A 21,276-nucleotide genomic window follows, 5' to 3' on the forward strand; every position below is an offset into this window, starting at 1 on the left:
ACCCAAGACTACTAGCCCAGAGATAGTCCCACCTGCAAGGGGCCTTTCCCCCTTGATCACTAGTTGAGAAAATGCCTTACAGTTGGATCTCATGGAGGCATTTCCTCAACTGAAGCTCCTTTCTCTGTGATAACTCCAGCTGTGTCAAGTTGACACAAAACTAGCCAGTATACCACCCCAGTTCCCTCATCTTCTCAAGATCAAACATGTTTAGAAAGTAATAATTAGGTGAAATATGTTTACATTACCAAACTGTTCCTCATAATGCATTTTCAGCAGCCTCTAACCTGGAAAACATTTATTTTGAGTTAATGCAATCCTTAACCTAAGTGCATTGGATGGGACACAGTCTGAGCATGGCAGAACCAAACCAAAGCAGAAGATTCCCTGTGTTCAGCCTCATTCTTATGATAGTTTAACTTTTCTAAGGGTTATCATTAACTGGACATATGAAAATGTGCCTAGCCTTATTCAGAACCCTGAGATTTAGTACATTTGTCAAAAGTGAAGGCACAAACTTTCCACCACGTGGGGGGTGTGCAACAGTTAAAAATAGTTACCATGAAATGAAAGACATAAGTGTTAAATGTCCAGGCAAAGGCTCCAGGAGAGTCTGAGCAGTTAGAGAATCTGTTAGCATGCTCCTAAGATGGGTAAGGTGAATTCAAAACCATGAGTGGAAGGATTGCAGTAAGGGAGATAGTCTCTTGGAGTTTTCTGGTTTCATGGGTCTGTCATGAGAAACTGAGGAACTTGAATCTGATATTTCTGCTGCCTTTGTGCTACAGACGGGAAGGAAGGAGGCGATGGAAAAGAATTTAGAAACCTTTTAAAAGTGGTTGAGATGGTAGATGGATGAATTCATCTGTGAGAAGGCCATTGAAGTATACTTATATATTAAATGCTTGCCAGGTTGATATCCATAAATATTAATAAAGTAAACTATCTGCTATCTCTAGTTTCTCATCATGAACAGCTTTCTTGCCATGGAGTCTGGTCTGTGACTGCTATCTGCAAGCCTCTGCAGCACCCATTTGCCATCACTGACCAGTTTGTGTCTGGGGATGCCACCTTTGTTTTCTGGGGTCAAGTAGAGGTAGTTGAGGAATGAGAGGATCAGTTGTGTGGACAGTGGAAAACCAGCTGGAGTGGCATAAAGGGCATCCTTTGAATTTGAAATTGTTCTTCTAGTTATATGAAGCTCAAGAGCCTCAATGGGAGGGAGTATATACAACCACATTTAAAGTTGGATACAGTGATTTGCAGAAATGGATAAAGAAACAGGGTATATAATTGCAGTTGGAGGCAGTGATGTTACTTTTAGCTCATAGAAAACTGAGAGTTCAGGTTTTTTCAATAATCTTACTCAAGTGTGTGTGCATGTGTGTGTGTGTGTGTGTCTGTGCTCATGTACTTGAGTGGATGGGGAGGCTAGAAGTTCATGTCAAGTGTCTCCTTCCACCACTCTTAGTATTACTTATATGTTTTTGAGACAGGATCTCTCATTGCATTTGGAACTCATTGATTGGCTAGAGTGCCTGGCCAGTAAGTCCCTGGGCTCTTCCTGTCTTCACCTCCAATGCTGGGATTACAAGTACATGCTGTAAAGTACATGTGACTCCTGGCAAGTGAATACATGTCCTTAGACCACAGCAAGGACTCATGGAGCCATCTTCTTTCCTGTTTGAAAAATCTCCTGAAGCTGAAGCCAGGACCACGTGACTAAGCAGTCCTTAATGACCGACTCTGATGATCAGATTTCAAAACTATTAAATTAAAGCCACTTGAAATATATAGAACACTAATACTTAAAAAAAACCCAACAAATACCATCATCTTTGCTCTGTGAAATGTCTCTTTAATGGAAAATTGAAAATATCAAATATGCATATTTATTATATGTTATTATAGTCTAGAAAAGATTCAGTGAATGGTGGGACCGAGGAACTATTTGGTTTACTTAAAGAAAACAATTTAAAGGGATTTCTTTGAATACTGAGCAAAAACTGATTATCTGTTGAATGTGTATTGAGAGGGAGAGCCAGAAGTTAGGGGAGAGGCAGGGAGAGAGAGAGAGACAGAGAGAGAGAGAGAGAGAGAGAGAGAGAGAGAGAGAGAGAGAGAGAGAGAGAGAGAGAGAGAGAGAGACAGAGAGACAGAGAGAGAGAGAGAGAGAGAGAGAGAGAGAGAGAGAGAGAGAGAGAGAGAGAGAGAGAGACAACATGCATGTGCTACATTTCTAGCTTTCTATGGCTGCATACGACTGATCTGAAGTCCTAGCTATTTGGATGCTTTTGCTTAACTCTGTGAGAAATGTTCATAGTTACATGTGATGATTATGATGATTATGATGAAACATGATAATAATACTTATATTATTATAATTTCCATTTTTAATCTGAATATCCTGTTTAGTGATCTCTAACTCTACTTCTAATTTCTAGGTATCATTGTCCTCTCCTGTATATTTCTTCAAATTCTTTGGATACATTTTACAGTTCTCAAATCACTCTAACCTTGTGTCCCTCAGAGTTCTACTTCCTTTCATTGTGATGTGTAGCCCTACTCAGATTTGAAGCTGTGGTTGTGACTCAGGTGTCTCGGGAGTGATGGGCAGAATGGAGTTCAGGCGACTGCACACTCAAGTGTGTATGTGTGCGTGGGGAGCGGTGGGGTAGTGTGACACAAGTTAGATGGTATTGCCTATGTAAGCATTCAAAATAGCTAAGATATAGAACTAGTTTAACATTCCATTGTCAAACAAATAGAATAAACTCAGCATGTACACATTAGAGATTTATTCATCCGTAGTGAGATCATGTAGGAAAATTGGTGGAATTACAGATGGTTGTGTTAAGTGAAGTCATACTGGGAAAGACAAATACTGCCAGTTTTCTTCATCTGTGGAATATAGATTGTAAAACTATCCTTGTCAGACATGAACATAGGAGGAGAGATTTGAGAGGTAGAGAAGGTCAGAGGAGGGAGGTGAGCAAAAGATCATTCTATATCACAAATACATGCTATAATAAAAATAACTGAAAAAAACTAAAAATTATGTAACACCGTAGTTCACAAGCCACTGGATATGAGGCTGAGTGAAAGACACCAAGCCCAGCAAGTTAATGGAGGGAGTCTGCTCTAGACCACTCTGGTCCTTGTCTAGCTCAGATTCTTTGGTTATCATTTATTGACTCTCTTGAAAATAACTCAACCATTTTATCTTTTCTGTACCGTAGTTAGTTAAATACCCCACGTTTTTGCTTATCAATAAATAAAAACATATCCTCTCTATAATATTTTAATCTGCTTGAAAAAAATCACTATGAATAAACACAGATTTCATGTAGAATTTATCATCATAAATTTCAATCTGAAACTTAGCACCACTCAGAGTCCTGTGTGAGATCATGGCAGGAAAGGGGTCCTTACGTAGCACCACAGTGCCTAAAGAATAAAGGAAGCTTCCCTGTAGTCTCTTTCTTTCCCTTCCATCTCTGTTTATGGGCCAGCCTTTGTACCGAGTCCCTACAATTTCTATTTTACTTTGAAACTATCCTCTCCTGCACATTCCAATTTAGTTGTTTCATAGATAGACTTCCTAAAGCCTCAGCTCATTACCCTTTAAGTCTGCTTCCCAAGTCATCTGGGACTAGGAAGAGGTGAGAATTAAGAACTTCTATAACCCTCATGGTTTGTTCACCAAAGGCTTGGCTGGGTTACTATAGCAGTAGATGCACCTGTGAGTTCCAGGCTAAAGGAAGAGGGTAAGACATATGGGACTAAGCAGGGAGAGCAGCCAGCAAACAGGGTAGGGTAGGCAGGGATCTTTGACTAACTAGCTTCTACTAAATAGGAAGTCAAGGATGTGAGAGCTGTGGGGAATTGTGGATGAGTGGGCATAGGTGGAGGCATCCCCTGGGTGGTCTTTCAGTGTCTGTTTTTGTATAGGATTCCATTTCCTGCTGTGGAAGAGACTAGCAAGTGTGCTTCCTCTTGTCTAGTCAATAAACAAGGCCTGCAGTGGGTTTGGGGTGTAGGATGGAATAAAGTTAGAGATGCTAGGTTTAGTTTGTCACTGGACAGTAGGCATAGGAGGTTAGAGAAAGCTCTTACAATCTGGTTCACAGCCCACCCCTCCTTCTTTCAAAAGAATTTTCAGGTAGAAGAAGGGACTCTGCTTTAGAAGTCTCCATGGGAAAGTTCTCTCATGAATTCAAGATTAGTTTTTCTGTAATTTCTCTCTGGTCATCTAATTTTTTCTTTTTTCATCCAATGTAGTCATTCACATTCTTTCAAGTAACAATGATACTTTTATTTTCTGCAGAGTGCACACCTATAATTTGCAGAAACAATCCACTTGGCTGGGTGTGGTGATTTATGGCTATAATCCCAACATTTGAGAGGCTGAGTCATGAGGAGAACCAGTTCTAAGTCAGCTTAGCATTCACACTGAAACCTTGTCTTCAAAAACAACAAAGACAAGCCAAACACACCCCTATCAAAAAACCAAACAAAACCAACAAAACAAAGATTCCAAAACAAAACAAAAATCAACAGTAACAAAAGCAGCCAAACATACAGAGAGCCCTCCATCTTACCTTAGAGATCACATCCTGAAGGTGCCTATGACTGTGTGCATGACAAGAAATACATTAACCTGTGCTACTCTGTGTTGGATGGAATGCTTTTGTTAGAACAAGTTGAAAAAGATCGGATTATGTGGTTCTTCAATGAATTCTTGCCTGATACATCCTAGATGCTATTTACATGCCAACGGATACAGTCAACCCAGTTTTAGAAGTTTGAAATTACGTTTTACAATGTGAAACACACAGTAACTTCAGGGTTTGCCTCCTTCTTTCAGTTTTTCTGACTTCCATGCTCAAATGTTAAATACCACAGAAATGGACTTTAACAAAGTTGGACGACAAGTGATGCCATTGGGTACCACTCAGTTTTCCCACAAGTTACCGGAGTCAGTGAAGATGGTTGAAGGAGCAAGCCAGACAATTAGACAGGCCCAGAAGCAAACTTACATACAGGTAAAGATGACAGGGAATGCAGATGAAGAAAAGAGTTGCTTGTTTTGAGGTTCCTACACTATGATATTGTTCTAGCAGAAGCCTTTGAACACTCTGTTGGGTAGATAAAATGAAGTAAAATTTCAAATTGGTGATATATAGAAATTTTGTAAATATCTTTTGAAGGAATCTATAATGTATGTATGTATGTATCATCTATCTATCCATCTGGTGTGTGTGTGTGTGTGTGTGTGTGTGTGTGTCTGTGTGTATGTGTGCATGTGAGCGTGTGTGTGCACATCCAAGTGGAAGCCATAAAGGGGTATGGGATCTGCAGTTACAGGCGATTGTGAACTCCAATCTTTAGAAAGAGCAGGAAATGCTTTTAACCTCTGAATCATCTTTCCAGGCCCCATATTTTGTCACTTAGCAGGAAATCTATGAGATCTATTTGCTAATACAGGCTGGCTGTGACAGCAAAGTTTGGAATGTCAAAGTTGTACAGCCAATAGGAGTAAGCAATAGCATTATTGCAAGGAAGAAGACTTTTCATTATTGACAAGGCAACAGTGCCTTCGTGTGGCTATGATTGAGAATAACAGAAAGGAGCGAATTATAGTTCTGCACTGCTATTTCATGTTTGAAAGATGGCTGACAATTCTGTTTCAGCAGTCACTGAGGGATTTCTAAAACCTATGTGTGGGCCAGTCACTTCATGAAGATTCTGTACGTCCTACTTATAAAGCATATGGGGCCTTTAGTGGTTAACTTAATAGGTCAAAGACAATAAAACACATGCTCTGATTTTCTTTCCTTGGTGACATTTAAAGTTAATATCAAACCAAATCATATTAGTCAAGCCTTCACCAGGGCAGTGTAAACTCTTGGTATTTAACAATCTATTACTTTATCAATATCTGTATTTATATAGAAATGTAATATATAATAAGTTTATTTGTTCATTTAACTATAGAAACAGTGTCTTACTATGAAACTTGGCATTAACTATATAGCTCAGGAAGTTCTTAAAATTGGTATCCTCATGTTTCCCAAGTTCTAGATCTAAGGATATATGCCATCATTTGTAGCTACAATTACATCAATTTAGTTCATCATCTATAGCTAAGTATTATTTATTGCTTTTTAAAAACATGGTTAGTTGCTTATAGATAAGCTACTTTTAGAAGGATTTATGGACAAAATAGCCTGTGAAAACTCCCATCAGAGAGGCAAGCAGGCTGATACAGATGTTCAACTCTCATTTTGCTCCCCCAGATCCAAGGGACCAGTCTCATTACTACCTCTACAGCAGAGCACCTACTTTCCTCTCTGACCTTATCCCAAATGGATCAGAAGGCTCTTCTCCCCCAGAATATTACATTACCTCAGCTTTCAACACCAGTAGGCATCCCCTGGGAATACACCAGTTGAGCAAGCCAGATATGCTAACTGAAGGCATTTATCAATCCCTCCATCCTTCCAAATTCAATCCTCTAGTCTCATCTCTAACTCTGCAGTGGAACACCTGCTGCAGCCTTCCTTCCCTCACTGCCCACATCTCCTGTAGATTCCATGGATCATCCTCTCCTAACCCCCTCCACCACTAATTGCTTTATCCCAGAACCACCTGTAGCAGGAACACCCTGCTAACCCCCCTAGCCACTCCTACTAGAGAAGCAGACAGGTTGTCTTCAGATCTTCCCCTCTCCTACTATTTCTCAAGATCCAACTCCCAGTCTCATCCCAAGCTCTATGGCAGGCCTTCTCGAGTGACTTGTTTTATTCTTTACCCCCATTCCAAGGAGGCTAACTGAGCAGATCTTGGTGGAACTCTCTGCTTTCTTCTCTCCTGTGAATCCCCTCAGATCCTATCCTATAACCCTTCCTAAGCGTCAACACCCAATATCCAGAAACACATTGTAACTGGAGCCCCTAGTGGTCATGCCTGTCAAGTCCACAGAAAAATTTCTAACAGGCATCATACAGCTACCACACTCACCTAAAATCCAGAGAAGAAACAGAAACCAAGGAACCAAACAGCATCCAACAAAGACAAAATGTGCTATCTGCACATAAACCTATAATCACCCCAATCCCAGATGTCAAATGTGAACATAAAAACACATTCAATAACGTCCAGGACAATATGTCTCCACTAGAGTTCAGTAACCCTATGGCAATAGGTCACGAATATTCCACCACAGCAGAAGCACAAGAAAAAGACCTCAAAACAGCCTTTATGAAAAGTGAAAGTGACCTTTAAAGAGGAAATTAATAAATCCCTTAAAGAAATCCAGGAAAACATAAACAGTGAGAAGAAAGGAATAAAACCATTCAATTTCTTTATTGAAAATAGATTCAATAAAAAAAATCCAAACTGAAAGAATTCTGGAAATAAAAAAATTAACAATTTGGTTATTAACTATGAGGCAAACTTTACCAACAGAATATAAAAGATAGGAGAGAGAAAGCAACCTAGATGCTGAAGACATGAACTACTATGAAACTATAGGTACCCTGATACCCAAACAACACACAGACCCAACAAATAAAGAGAATTAGAGACCAATTTATCTTATGAACACAGGTGCTAAAGTACTTAATAAAATACTTGAAAACATAATCCAAGGCTATATCAAAAAGATCATCCACCATGATCAAGTAGACTTCATCCCAAAGATATAGAGATGGTTCAATATATTATATATTATATATCAATAAATGTTTTCCAACAGATAAACAAACTGGAAGGAAAAAACCTGACATGATCATCTCATTAGATGCAGAAAAGGCCTTTGACAAATATCCCTTCATGATAAAAGTCTTGGAGAGATTAAGGATACAAAGGATATACCTCATCATAATTAAGGCAGACTACAGCAAGCCTATAGCCAACATCAACTTAAAATGAGAGAAACTCAAAATAATTCCACTAAAATCAGGACCAAGACAAAGTTGTCCCCTTTCTCCATATTTATTTAATATAGTACTTGAAGTACTTAGCTAGAGCAGTAAGACAACTGAAGAAAATCAATTGTATACACACTGGAAAGGAAAAAGTCAAATTCTCATTATTTGCAGATGATATAATAGTATACATAAATGACCCTAAAAATTTCTCCAGAGGACTCCTACAGCTGACAAACACTGAGTAATGTAGCTGGATACAAAATTAACTCACAAAAATCAGTAGGCCACCTATATACAAATGGCAAATGGACTAAGAAAAAAGTAGGGAAGTAACACCTTTCATAGCAGCCTCAAATAATATAAAATGTCTTGGGGCTAATTTTAACCAAGCAAGTGAAAGACTTGTATCATAAAAACTTCAAGTCATTAAAGAAGACATCAGAAAATGGAAAGATCTCCCATGATCATGGATTAATAGGATTAGCATAATACCTTAGCATCCTACCAAAAGTAATCTACATATTAAATATAATCTTCATCAAAATTCCAACACAATTCTTCACAGATTTTAAAAGGACAATTCTCAACTGCATATGAAAAATCAAAGAACCCAGGATATCTAAAACAATATCAAATTATAAAAGAACTGCTGGAAGTATCACCATTTCTGATTTCAAGCTATACTACAAAGCTACAGTAATAAAAACCACATGATATTAACATAAAAACAGACATATTGGTCAATGGAATAAAATGGAGAACTCTGACATAAATCAACCACCCATGAACTTCAGCAAATGGTGCTGGTCAAACTGATGTCTGCATGTAGAGGAGTGCAAATAGATCCCTACTTATCACCCTGAACAAAACAGAACTCCAAATCAATCAAAGACTTCAACACAAAACCAGGCACACTGAACCTGATAGAAGTAAAGAATAGCATTGAACACATTGATACTGGAGAAGACTTTCTCAAGAGAACGCTGTTAGTACAGGTACTAAGATCATCAATGAATAAATGGGACTTCTTGAAACTAAAAGCTTTGTATGAAGGAACTGTCATTTAGACAAAGTGGTAGCCTATAGAATAGAAAAGGGTTTTTAACAACTCAACATCTATTAGAGGATTAATATCCAACATTTATAAAGAACTCCTGAAGTGTGGCATCAAAGAAACCAAATAGTCCAATTGAAAATCAGGTTCATATCTAGGGGTTTGCAACCCCATAAAAAGAACAAAAATATCAACCAACCAGACTCCCCAAAGCTCCCAGGGACTAAATCACCAACCAAAGAGTACACATGGAGGGACCCATGGCTCCAGTCACATATGTAGCAGAGGATGGCCTTGTTGGGAAGCAATGAGAGGAGAGGCCCTTGGTCCTGTGAAGGCTTGATGCCCCAGTTTAGGGGAATGCTAGGTCGGTGAGGCTGGAGTGGGTGGGTAGATGAGGGAACACCCTCATAGAAGCAGGGGGAGGGGGAATGGAATAGGGAATTTCTGGGGTGAGGGTGGGAACAGAGAAAGGGGATAACATTTGAAATGTAAATAAAGAAAATATCCAATAAATAAAAGAAAAACAACAACAACAAAAAAGAGAATTCTCAATAGAAGAATCTCAAATGTCTGAGAAATTCCTAAATAAAAGGTTCAATATCCTTAGCCATCAGGAAAATGTAAATAAAACTACTTTGTGATTCTATGTTATATTTATTAGAATGGCTCAGATCAATAACACAAGTGACAGCCCATGCTTTGAAGGATATGGAGTAGGGGAACACTCCTCTATTGCTGGTGGGAGTGCAAACTTGTACAGGAACTATGGAAATCAGTATGGTAATTCCTTAGAAAGATGGGAATTGACCTACCTCAAGATCCAGCTATATCACTCTTAGGCATGTACCCAAAAGACATCATGAAATTTGTAAGCAATTGGATGGAACTAGAAAAAAAAAGTTTGATAACATATAAAATACTGTTCCATATCAAATATACTAGAAAGTATGGATGAAGGTTCTATGTAGGCATCTGCTTGACCTTTCCACATTCAATGAATTATGTTGGTGCTGTTCTCAGGAATGGGCCTTAATGTCAGTTTGCAGAGGGCAACCTATTGTCATAGCAACAACCTGGGTTTGTAGATTTCAATGGAGCCCTTCGGCCAACAACTCAATTGGCTGTAGCCCAGTCCTAACACTGTAAGCGAGGTAACTTAGACCAAGAAAGATAAATAAGGTACATATTCACATACATGTGCATATTAGTTGTTAAATAAATGATAATAAAGCTACAATTCGTAGGTCCAGAAAGGTTAACTCTAGAAGAAGGGACACGGGGCACACATGGATCTCTCTTCAAGGGGTAAATAGAATAGGTTTTATAGGTGGATGGCGGCAGGCATGAGGACAAGAACAGGAGTCTTAGGTGGAGAGGGGAAATGAAGATAGGCTTGAGGGACAGCTAGAACTGAGGGGCATTTAAGGTGTGGCATGTCAATCTAGTGCAGTACAAACTTCCTAAAATATACGAAGGCAATCTTAATGAAGCCTCCAAATATATAATCATGAAAAAGGCACCTTACATTCACTGTTGTCACAGTGAGACTTGGATTTGGGGCTCCATACCCTGGCTATGTCTCTGCCTGATTTGTGGATTGGAAAGATGATTTAAATTCTCCATGTTTAAGACTGTCTCACATATATAAATGAGTAGTTTTACTTTTATTCAATTATATATATGAAAACATCAATATATTCTACATCTATATATACTACAATCACTTTCCATTTCTTGTTGTCCTCCCTCCTATCCCTTCCGTGTATTTTTAAGAGTATTAAGTGAAAACTGTATGTATTTAGGACTGACAGTGTTGTTCAGTGGTAGAACATTTGTCTAGCACTCATGAGCCCCTGAATTTAATCCTGAGCATGGCCAAAGAGGGAGCATATATTTTACACAGGTATATGATATGATGTTTTGAATGTTATGCACAGTGAACTGAGTACTAACTTTCACATAATTCATATTCCCATCAACTCACATAGTTTGCAGGATTTCTTGTGTGTGTGTTTGTGTGTGTGTGTGTGTGTGTGTGTGTGTAGAACGCTTACCTGGTGAAAGTGATTAATTTTCAGGAGATTGAGGCAAGAGTATGGCTGTGGTATATGAGGCACTATCTTAAAAACAACAAAAAGGAAATTAATGAAGAAAGGAAGAAAGTAAAGTAGGAAGGAAGGAAGGAAGGAAGGAAGGAAAGAAGGAAGGAAAGAAGGAAGGAAAAAGGAGAAAGAAGGCATTGTTAATGAAAATGTGAAGAGTTCTTGGTCTAGGTGTTGTCCAATCAGCTTTGTGGATGTCCCATCCTTCCTCACTGAGCCTTTGAACCCACAGCCATCATCTCTCTACTCTCCCCACTCTCAGTCCTGTAGTAATAACTTTATTATCTGTTTCCATGAATTCAATGCATTAAGATTTTACACACAAAGTGAGTCTGTACAATAGATTTATCTCTGTTTCTGGCACATTTTTACCTTGTTTAACATCTTTTTTCTGTATTTAGACTCTCCAGGTCTTTGTGACCTTTTCTAAATCTTTCAATGTATTTTTTAATTCTTTCTCTTGGGAAATGGAGCACAGGGCCACTTTATGTTACCTAATAAGAGTACTAACTTCATGCCCAACAGGGGAGAAAAGATACACAGAGGACCATTTATGATATTATGTTTCAGTCAATAGCCAGGAGCAGTGGCCAGTACTTCTGAAGTTGGTGAGTCTCAGGAGTTCCAGGGAATCTACATGAAAGATACACTGAGGAGTGAGTGGGAGTCTAGGAGGTTGGTATGGAAAGGAGGCAGAATTCATTCAATACAAATTAGAATACAGGTGCTGACCCTGCCAAGGCACTTAGATCCTGGTGCAAGGTACACTGACCTAAGTGATTTTTTTTTTTTAAAACTTAACTGAGTTATCTGTGGCTGGTGGATCCAATCAGCACCATCATGAGAGGACACGTTGAGAGGTATCATCTGTGCTCCATGGAATGGGACCTCACCCAATTCAGGTGCTGGATTTTCTGACCCCTTAATCTTAATCTTACATGTACTCATTTCCAGACAGTTACTGTTTGTTGGTCCATACACCATCCAGTGTAGGAAATTCTGAAAGGGTTAAAGTAACATTTCTAGTTCAGCACTTCCCCCTCCAAATATACCATGATTCTCCATAGTATCTATGTGCACCTTCAGATTGACCTCTAGGGAAACAAAAACAGTGGTGTACACACACACACACACACACACACACACACACACACTCACAACTCAAAGCCCAAGTTTTCAATGACAGTAAATCACAGAAGCATATTTATGATAAAAGAATTGAATTTATGTTTTAACTATATTGTAACAAATATCAGAAATAGCTGTGGTGAGAAACGAAGATCCTAGTTTCATAAGATCACTGGAGAGTAAGAGTAGTAAAGGTAAGGCAGTTTATTTTACAAGTTTGTCAAGTTGTGCATTAGCCTTGGAGGGCAGGAGTATGAGAACAATATAACCCTAGACACATGACCCTGCTTCCTTTCCTCATTAATGGACAATCAGGAGCGTACAAGTTTACACTCGAAACAGGTCACATTTTTCTTTTGTCATAACAAAAAACCTGTGTGGTTTTAGCTCTCTATTTCACTCCTATTTATTTCAAAGTCTATTAGGTACACGGTCTTATCACATCTTCTGGTTGTTGGGCAAGGTTGGCTGTCACTAACTTTAGTTTGGGGTGGGAGGATGTATTAAGACTAGCACAGAGTTTGGATGGGGTTTGACTAGGTCTTAGCAGGGGTTCAGTGTTTGCTGTTCATGTGTAGCAAGACCTAAACTAGATTGACTTTCTCATTGAAACTGAGCAATCATGTTTCATTTCTTACTTTTATTACTGTAATTATATGAAATGTTGAAATAGCATAATATTTGTTATTAATTCATTTAATTACAAAATCATGCAGTTTGTCTCAATTGTCACATGCCATTTACAGGGGTACCATTTATCTACTAGGAATTCATGCATTTAACTTTTTTATTTTAACAATTTCCTTATATTTGAGAAAATAAGAAATGGCTCTGAAAATTTAATCCATCAAATATAAGCTGTAGAAACCAGAAGTTAAAAAGAAGAAAAAAAATTTAAAACAGTCTTCTTTTACATGCACACCCTGCATATTGCCAATTTTAATTGTGCAGGGATCTGAGATCCCCAGGCTTAGACAATTCTACTTATCCCCTATGTAGAGTACCAGTTAGAGGATATATGTACACTTTACATTTTAAGAGGGTGAAATTTTAACTTTTTCATGTGAAAAATTCCCAATCAGGACAGTCCTAGGTTACAAGTTTTTCTTGAAATGATGATATTTTGAATATGAGAGCAGTCTAGGTTCTAGAAATCAACAGGACAGGTGTTCCAGAAATCAACAGGTGAGCTTTCCTTGTAAACACACGAGTTCACTTAACTAAGAACATTTAGATCTTCACTTACCTGTGATGAGTTTCCCAGTTGCCCAACAGAAGAAAAGGTTATAGATTATGCAAGTGAGAGAAAGCATTTAAATGTCCCCGATGCAGGGGACCATCACTGGAGAAGATTTAGGGCTGAAGCAAATGCTGGCGATGCTGCCAAGAGGGTACTTCTGAGATCTGACAGGACTTTTGTTTTTTTTTTTTTAAATACATTTTTACAGAAGGGTATATAATATAAAAGCCATTCTTTCATTCCATGTAAATATTCAATGAATTGGACAGAGCTCAAAAATGGTGTGTGGGGGGAGAATTAGATGCACTTGCAAGGTGCTAAATTTTGATGCAGGTCTCTTTAGCATGGGCACAGAAACAGTACATATTGACATAGGAGTTGGTGCATAGCCTAGTTCCTGAGTCATCTTGAAAAAAGAAATAGATAGAACCCCAACAGATCAGATTTTAGAATGTGCATCCCACATTCTGGGATGATTGGTTCCTATGTATAAGGAACCTTTGGCAAGTTTGGTAAAGGGTTGGTAAAGGGCTCTTATGTGGGCTTATCTACCTAACACTTATTGATGAGTGTTTACTGTTTCTTTGGTAGATGTCAACTTACATTTTGCTTATGTTTCTAAAACATGCTTAGTTTTAAACTTCCAGAGTTCTCTTTTGAAGAAGTTATAGTTTGTGGAATACTGGATGACTTCTATTCCTACTAGGAAAGCTTTATTGTGGGAGTGGAGGAAGGGAAGAAAAGAGAGGGTATTTGGATGGACATGGTCAAAGAACTGTATTTCTCCACTTGAATGAAAATGTCTGAGCTAGGTTGGGTGGTATACGCCCTTAATCCCAGTACCTGAAAGGCAGAGGTAGTTGGATTTCTGAGTTTGAGATCAGCATGGTCTACATAGGAAGTTACAGGATAGTCAGGGCTACACAGAGAAAGCTTGTCTAATACACACACACACACACACACACACACACACACACACACACACACACACAAACAAGCAAAAAACCCCAAAGAACATTGTCTGCCCTATGACCAGCAACAGACCCATCCTTGTAATGAGCCAAACAAAAGTGTTATTTTTTGAAGAACAAATGATCTGGAAAAATCATCCTCCAAAGCAAATCAAAACAGTCAGACATTTTCCACTCATTTCTGAAGATATTTACAAGCACACCCAATATTCTTCTCAGAGGAAAAGCCATTTCTCTTTTAAATTTATTTTTATAATGTATTTTAAATTATTATATCACTATATCATTTCCCTTCTTGCCTCCAATCTCTCCCATATATCCTCCTCTCTTAAATTTATTCTCTCTCTCTCTTTCTCTCTCTCTCTCTCTCTCTCTCTCTCTCTCTCTCTCTCTATATATATATATATATATATATATATATATATATATATATATATACTAGCTCTCATCTAATAACATGAAAATTGTACTGTTGCTGGTGCCCCACATAGCTACTTGTATCTTGTGGAAACATATAGGGAAATCCAAGTTCCTGGTATTATAATAGGAACATTGTCCCATTACCCACCTACCTAGCAGAAGGCCTCAGTTTTGTCACAGTTTTGCCATGTGGCTAGTTATCATTATTGGTTTCTAGCATGGAAACTTTCTCATGAGAGAAGAGTAGTGGAGAGAAACATGATATTCTATACCTATCCTTGTTGCACACAAGGTCACGTAGACACACTGGTCAGGTATAAGATCTTTTTCAGTGTTCTCTACTGCCATGTCCTATCACATATTTCCCTTACTGTGACATCATGACTATCAACCCCACTTGAAAATTCTTTGTCTAAAATTCAGACTCTAAAAAAAAATGTTTTGTTTTCCTGCCACAGCATTGTATGCTACTACGTCTTTATTTAATTTTTCCAATACAGAAAGCACATTTTCATATGAAAACTTTAATTTTCTCCTTATTTTCAGGCACAGTATAGTTACAATGAATGTTGGGAAACTATGTAGATACTTTGCAATTTTTTCAGTATCTTGTGTTTTTATGGCATTTCTGTGTGTGCAAATGTGTGTATGTTTACATTTCTATGTCTTTCTTGTGCTTTTCAATTGGCTCTTTTTTTCCTCTTTGTTCTCTTTTGTTTGTCTGTTGTTGCTGTTTGTTTTTATTGAGAGATAGCAAGGATGTGGATTTGGGTGGGTAGGAATGTAGGGGGAAGATCTGGAAGGAGTTGGGGGATAGGAAACCTTGGTCAAAATATATTATATGAAAATCTATTTTTAATAAAAAAAGACGAAAATTTTCTCTATCTAAAACAAATTAATTTTCTTGTCATTAAAACTCCTTATTTCCCCATTCTTATCTCTTAGGAAAGTTTAATTTTTTCCTTCCATAAAAACTAAACCACTGAGTCTACTTAGTTATTATGTTGACACGGAAGTCTTGTTCTCTGTTTCTTTAGTTTTTCAAGTCATTACCTTGATCAATGACATTGATCCATTGGAATGGCCAGAATACCGAATCCTTTCTTTTAAACAATATTTTAAAAAATGCAAGGGTGTGTGTATGTATGGTGTATGTGTGCGTGTGCACTGACATGCTTGTCTATGCTCATACTTGTGGAAGTGAAGAGTGATGTTGGATGCCTTTCACTAATGGCCATATTCCAAGCTATTCAGGAAGAGTCTTTTCAAAGAAAGGACTGAATTAATGAATATGAAGTATTCAGTATAGTGCTCTTTGATATGTTAATGATGATAATGATGGTGATTTTAAAACTTCACTGGGACAGGTTCAAGGGGGATGGAAACTTGAGACCTACTTTATCTAGAACATATCTTTTCTGTGTCACTTCACTGACTTCATTATGTGAATTTTGGATTTTCGGCTTGATTGTAATTTCTTCCATGGCATTATCCAACGATTCTGAAGCTACCATTTCTGAATTCCTCCTCATCTGCTTCCCCAACTACCAGACCTGGCAGCATTGGCTGTCCCTGCCCCTCAGCCTCCTCTTCCTCCTGGCCATGGGGGCCAATGCCACCCTTCTCATCACCATCAGGATGGAGGCCTCTCTGCATGAGCCCATGTACTACCTGCTCAGCCTTCTATCCCTGCTGGACATTGTGCTCTGCCTCACTGTCATACCTAAGGTCCTGGCCATCTTCTGGTTTGACAATAAATCTATTGGCTTCTCTGCCTGCTTCCTCCAGATGTTTGTCATGAACAGTTTCCTGACGATGGAGTCTTGCACCTTCATGGTCATGGCTTATGACCGCTATGTGGCCATCTGTAAACCTCTACAGTACCCGACCATCATCACTGATCAGTTTGTGGTTAAGGCTGCCATCTTCATTATAAGCCGGAATGCCCTAATTTCTCTCCCAGTTCCCATTCTTTCTGCCAGACTAAAGTACTGTGCTCAGAACATCATCAAGAACTGCATTTGCACCAACCTGTCAGTATCCAGGCTCTCCTGTGATGACATTACCCTCAATAAACTATATCAGCTTGTAGCAGGTTGGACCCTGCTGGGTTCTGACCTCATTCTCATTGTACTCTCCTACTCTTTTATCTTCCGTGTTGTGCTCAGAATCAAAGCAGAGGGAGCTGTGGCCAAAGCCCTGAGCACATGTGGTTCCCACTTCATCCTCATCCTCTTCTTCAGCACAGTCTTGCTGGTGCTAGTCATTACTAACCTGGCCAGGGAGAGGATTCCCCCAGACATCCCCATCCTACTCAATATCCTGCATCACCTCATACCCCCTGCTCTAAATCCCATTGTTTATGGGGTAAGAACCAGAGAGATCAAGCAGGGAATCCAGAACTTGCTGAGAAGGTTGTAAGAGGTACCCAGGCACCTTTAGAACTCATAATACATAATGGGAAAATAGGAAATAATTTTTATATTAAAAAGAAATTAAGTTTTTAAATACTAAGTGATTTTGACTCTGAGTTTTACAAACATCTTAGGCAGCATAAGAAACATTCACTTTCAAATCCTTTTCTTTCCTGCTGTTTAAAAGGAAAAATTACCATGAAGAAGATGGATACAAGCTTCATGACACATGCAGGAAAAGACCTGCAGGATTTGTAACGGACCTGGAGTCTTTGTTTTTCCTGTATGACTCAGTGTGGCAGAGCCCTGCCTGGGTTTTGTGCCATGAAGGGATACTTAGGGCAAAACACTGACAGTGGTCTGAGATGTGTGGTTCTTGGGGTGGAGCTCTTTATCCTGAGCACCTCAACTCTTTTATTTTTGGCAAATGTGCCTTTTAGTGCCTTCCTAGATCAATTCCTCTCTCCTCTCCTTCCTCTTCTACCTTCCCCTCCCTGTTTCTCATCTCTTCTGTTCCACCATCCCATAGCTCAGGCTAATCTCACTATATACCATATTTGATTGGAAGAGACTTTGCATTTTTATTAAAAATATTGTTTATTTCGTGTGTCTAATTGTTTCCCCTGTCAGGCTTCCTGATGTCATGGAAGTCAGAAGAGGGCTTCAGGTCTTGAATGAAGAATTATAGATGGTAGTTAGGTTCCGTGTAGGTGCTGGGATCTAAGCATGAGTATTGTGCAAAAGCAGAAATCATTACTGAACTATCCGCCCAATCCCAGATTTAGAACTTTTCATCTGATTTTTGGCATCAGCTGTGTCCATTCATGACCCATCCTAAGTACAAATGAGATTATTTGTCTATTAGTTCTACTACAGTGCTTGATAAAGCAGGGGATACCCACAGTTTCCCACCACAAAAACGCCAGGATTTGATTTTCATAAAATGTCTTTCAGTATATTGCACTTTCCCCACTAATCATGACACCAATGGACAAACCAAAATGGATGGATAAAAACCAATGAGGTCTCAGCCCTACACAAAGATCTATAGGCAACTGAGGAAAGGGAGTGGAAGAGGTGTTCTTTTCCAGGAAGAAGCACATCAATTGGTTGTCCAGTGCTAAACTGCCAGTTCTAAAAACATACATACAACATTATACAGACTTGGTAGGTTATATTTAGGAATATATGCATATATGCATTTAATAACAATTAATGAGAAAATATGCTGTGAATTTGAAGAGCATGCAAAAGTATATGGGGTGTTTGGAGGGAAGAAAGGGATTGAGAAATGTAATTATATTAGAATCTCAAAAAGAAAAAACAAGAATAAATTTGAGAGAAAGTAGGGGCAATATGGAAGAAGTTAGAGGACGTGAGGGAGGGCTTTATTGTAAGAATTGATATAGCAAGATTTTCATGGTAGATCTATCATGCTCACCAGAAGAGTAAAGTTACTTAAACTGAAGCACAAGGAAATAAAGTTAGATTGAAGGAAGAGAATCCTTTCTGGATGCAAGTGTTTACAGATGAGTCTTCCACACATCTGAACCAGGCTGAGTTTAGCTGTCATGAGGAATAAGAGTAAACACAGAGCACAGCTGCCTTGAGAGAGATGTCAACTCTGCCACTCAGTGACTGGTTTCAAAACTGTCAACTTGAAATCACAATGCTGACTGTGTAAGTAGTGCTGAAGGCTATGTCATCTGTTACCTTGACACTCATCTCCTGCAGCCTAGTGACACAGCACTCAGTAGTTGTTCCTGGGTTGTCTGCATCCCACACCTTCTCCCCCCTATTACATGTCAGTTCCAGGGTTCAGAATTTCCTCCTTCCTCTTTCCTATGTGACTTATCATTGAATTTGTTTAACTGGTTAGTATGCTTCATTTCATTCCAAGTTTATCTTTAGTGTAAAAATATCTCATGGGAGTACACACCCCATGATTCTTTCACCTGAAAATTTTTATTATACCTGTATTTTTGTTATGTTTCATCTTAATCACTTCAAAGACACAGGATCTTCCTAAAGTTCCACTATTACCATGTCATTCCTGTATATAAAACACTTTGGTGAATATAATGCATGGATAAATCATGGACTGGCATGGCAGATTTTGAGAATATCTTCACTACATGCCATCCTAGGAGTTGTATGTTTCCAATTACACATGTTTGATGTCACCATTGAAACACTGTTCTAATTATATAGTCATGTTGGAAAACCTGGCTACCTAAGTTTGTAATCTACCTTGTCTGGATGGCTCCTTTGAGCTCTGTGCAAAATGGAGGACTCATTTTAGTGGGGCTTCCTCTTCCCTGTCTGACCTTATCTGGGGAGCCACACCCCCAATCTTTTACCTGAGAAATGTTATATAGTCCGTGGCAATCCTACAAGGTACACTTCCTCTTTCTCAATAAGATCCTGCCCAGCAAGTACTTGGGATTCCTGGACTGGCTCTCCATGCAAATGAGGCATTCCCAGTATTTTAAACTCTAGCCAATGATTTTACTTTTACCCATAAAACTCCTTTCCACTCTCTAAGGTTCATATATAGCCTTTCTTCACCCCGAATAATGAGTATACACACCAGCTATTTTACTGAAGATCCTATGAGATGTTTCACTGAGTATCCTCTAAAAGAGTTGTATCACCAAAGTCCTTGGAGAACGCTTTCCTCAGACAAGTACCCAGACAGGTGGGGATCCGGCAGGCCCCATATATTCTTCCAGCCTGTTGTACAGTAGCACCTTCCCACCCTGAGGGAGGAAACTGAGGTTGCAGAAACACAGCTGGCCCCCAACTCGAATGCCACACAGGAAAAAGAAGGCAGAGAGGAGAGCACATACCTACTTTACAATGGGACTTTTGTGCTCCTGTCTCCTTCATCCTTTACCTAAATTGACCCATCTCATCTACTGAAATCCAGATTCCAGTGCCCTCTCCTTCACAGAGACTTGCAGCAGTATTCCAACCCTGAAAACATTGTCCATATTTTACAATTCTCCTTTATTTATCTACACCATTCTGATTTATCATCATTATAAAAATTCTTTCAGTGTCTTATAGTGTTAGAATTAGATCTCATTAAACTCGGTAATCACAACCCTCTCTATTGACTCTTCACAACAAACAAATTTATTTTAAAAAATTAAATTATGTCTATTTCATATTCTAGTATAAAACTTTGGCTGGCTACTTAAAATTTCTAACCCTTGATTTCTTATCTAACAGTAAAGTCAATAATGTTATCTATGCAAGTTGTTATAAATATTTAGCAAGTAGTACATTCAAAATCTGGATTCATGTTATTCTATAAATTATGGGTTCCATTATTAACATTATTACAAAAGGTAATAATGTTAAGAATAAAAGCTCAAATACCTTTTCAATTTTCTTGGTAGTAAAGACTCCCCTGTGTTTTAAACTCTTTATATGTCTGTCTCTTGCTGATATATTATAGTAATTCATTGCTATTGCCTCTATGTATGTTAATGGCACGCATAGAAAAGCCATCACATGGTTTAGTCTGGTCCATGTGATTCACGATTCAAGAGTTACAACAAAAATCTGATATGATATGTATGTGACTTTCTGTATTGAGACAGGTGCACTCTGAGATAGTATTGATCTCAGCAGGGGCTCAAACACAAACCCATAAAGACTCAGGCATAACAGAATTCTTTGAGATTGCATATCAATAGAACATTCTGAGTGACTTTTCCATAAATCAGTAATGACTATAATAGTGCCCTGAGATTTTGTATAATAACTGCAAAATACCAACTGCTTATACAAATACATCTCCTAGGTTTTGCTTTTGTTCTCTCTAATCTTTTTTTCATTAGCTATTTTCTTTATTCACATTTCAAATGTTATTCCCTTTTCTGGTTTTCCCTCCCCAAACCCCCTACCCCATTCCCACTAACCCTGTTCTCTAACTCACCCACTCTCCTTCCCTGTCCTGGCATTCCCCTACACTGGGGAATTGAGGCTTCATAGGACCAAGG

General features: G+C 38.6%; 1 protein-coding gene across 1 annotated transcript; it reads left to right on the top strand.

The window, feature by feature from the left end:
* The first annotated feature begins 16,334 nt into the window (after nucleotides 1-16,334).
* On the top strand, nucleotides 16,335-17,273 carry LOC110299065 (olfactory receptor 56A4). The gene has a single exon (XM_021168662.2). The coding sequence runs from the start codon at nucleotides 16,335-16,337 to the stop codon at nucleotides 17,271-17,273; it is 939 nt and encodes a 312-aa protein (XP_021024321.1).
* Nucleotides 17,274-21,276: the final 4,003 nt, after the last annotated feature.

The sequence above is a fragment of the Mus caroli genome, unplaced genomic scaffold, assembly GCF_978045245.1.
Source record: "Mus caroli unplaced genomic scaffold, Mus_caroli_1 scaffold_8, whole genome shotgun sequence".
NCBI lineage: Eukaryota > Metazoa > Chordata > Mammalia > Rodentia > Muridae > Mus > Mus caroli.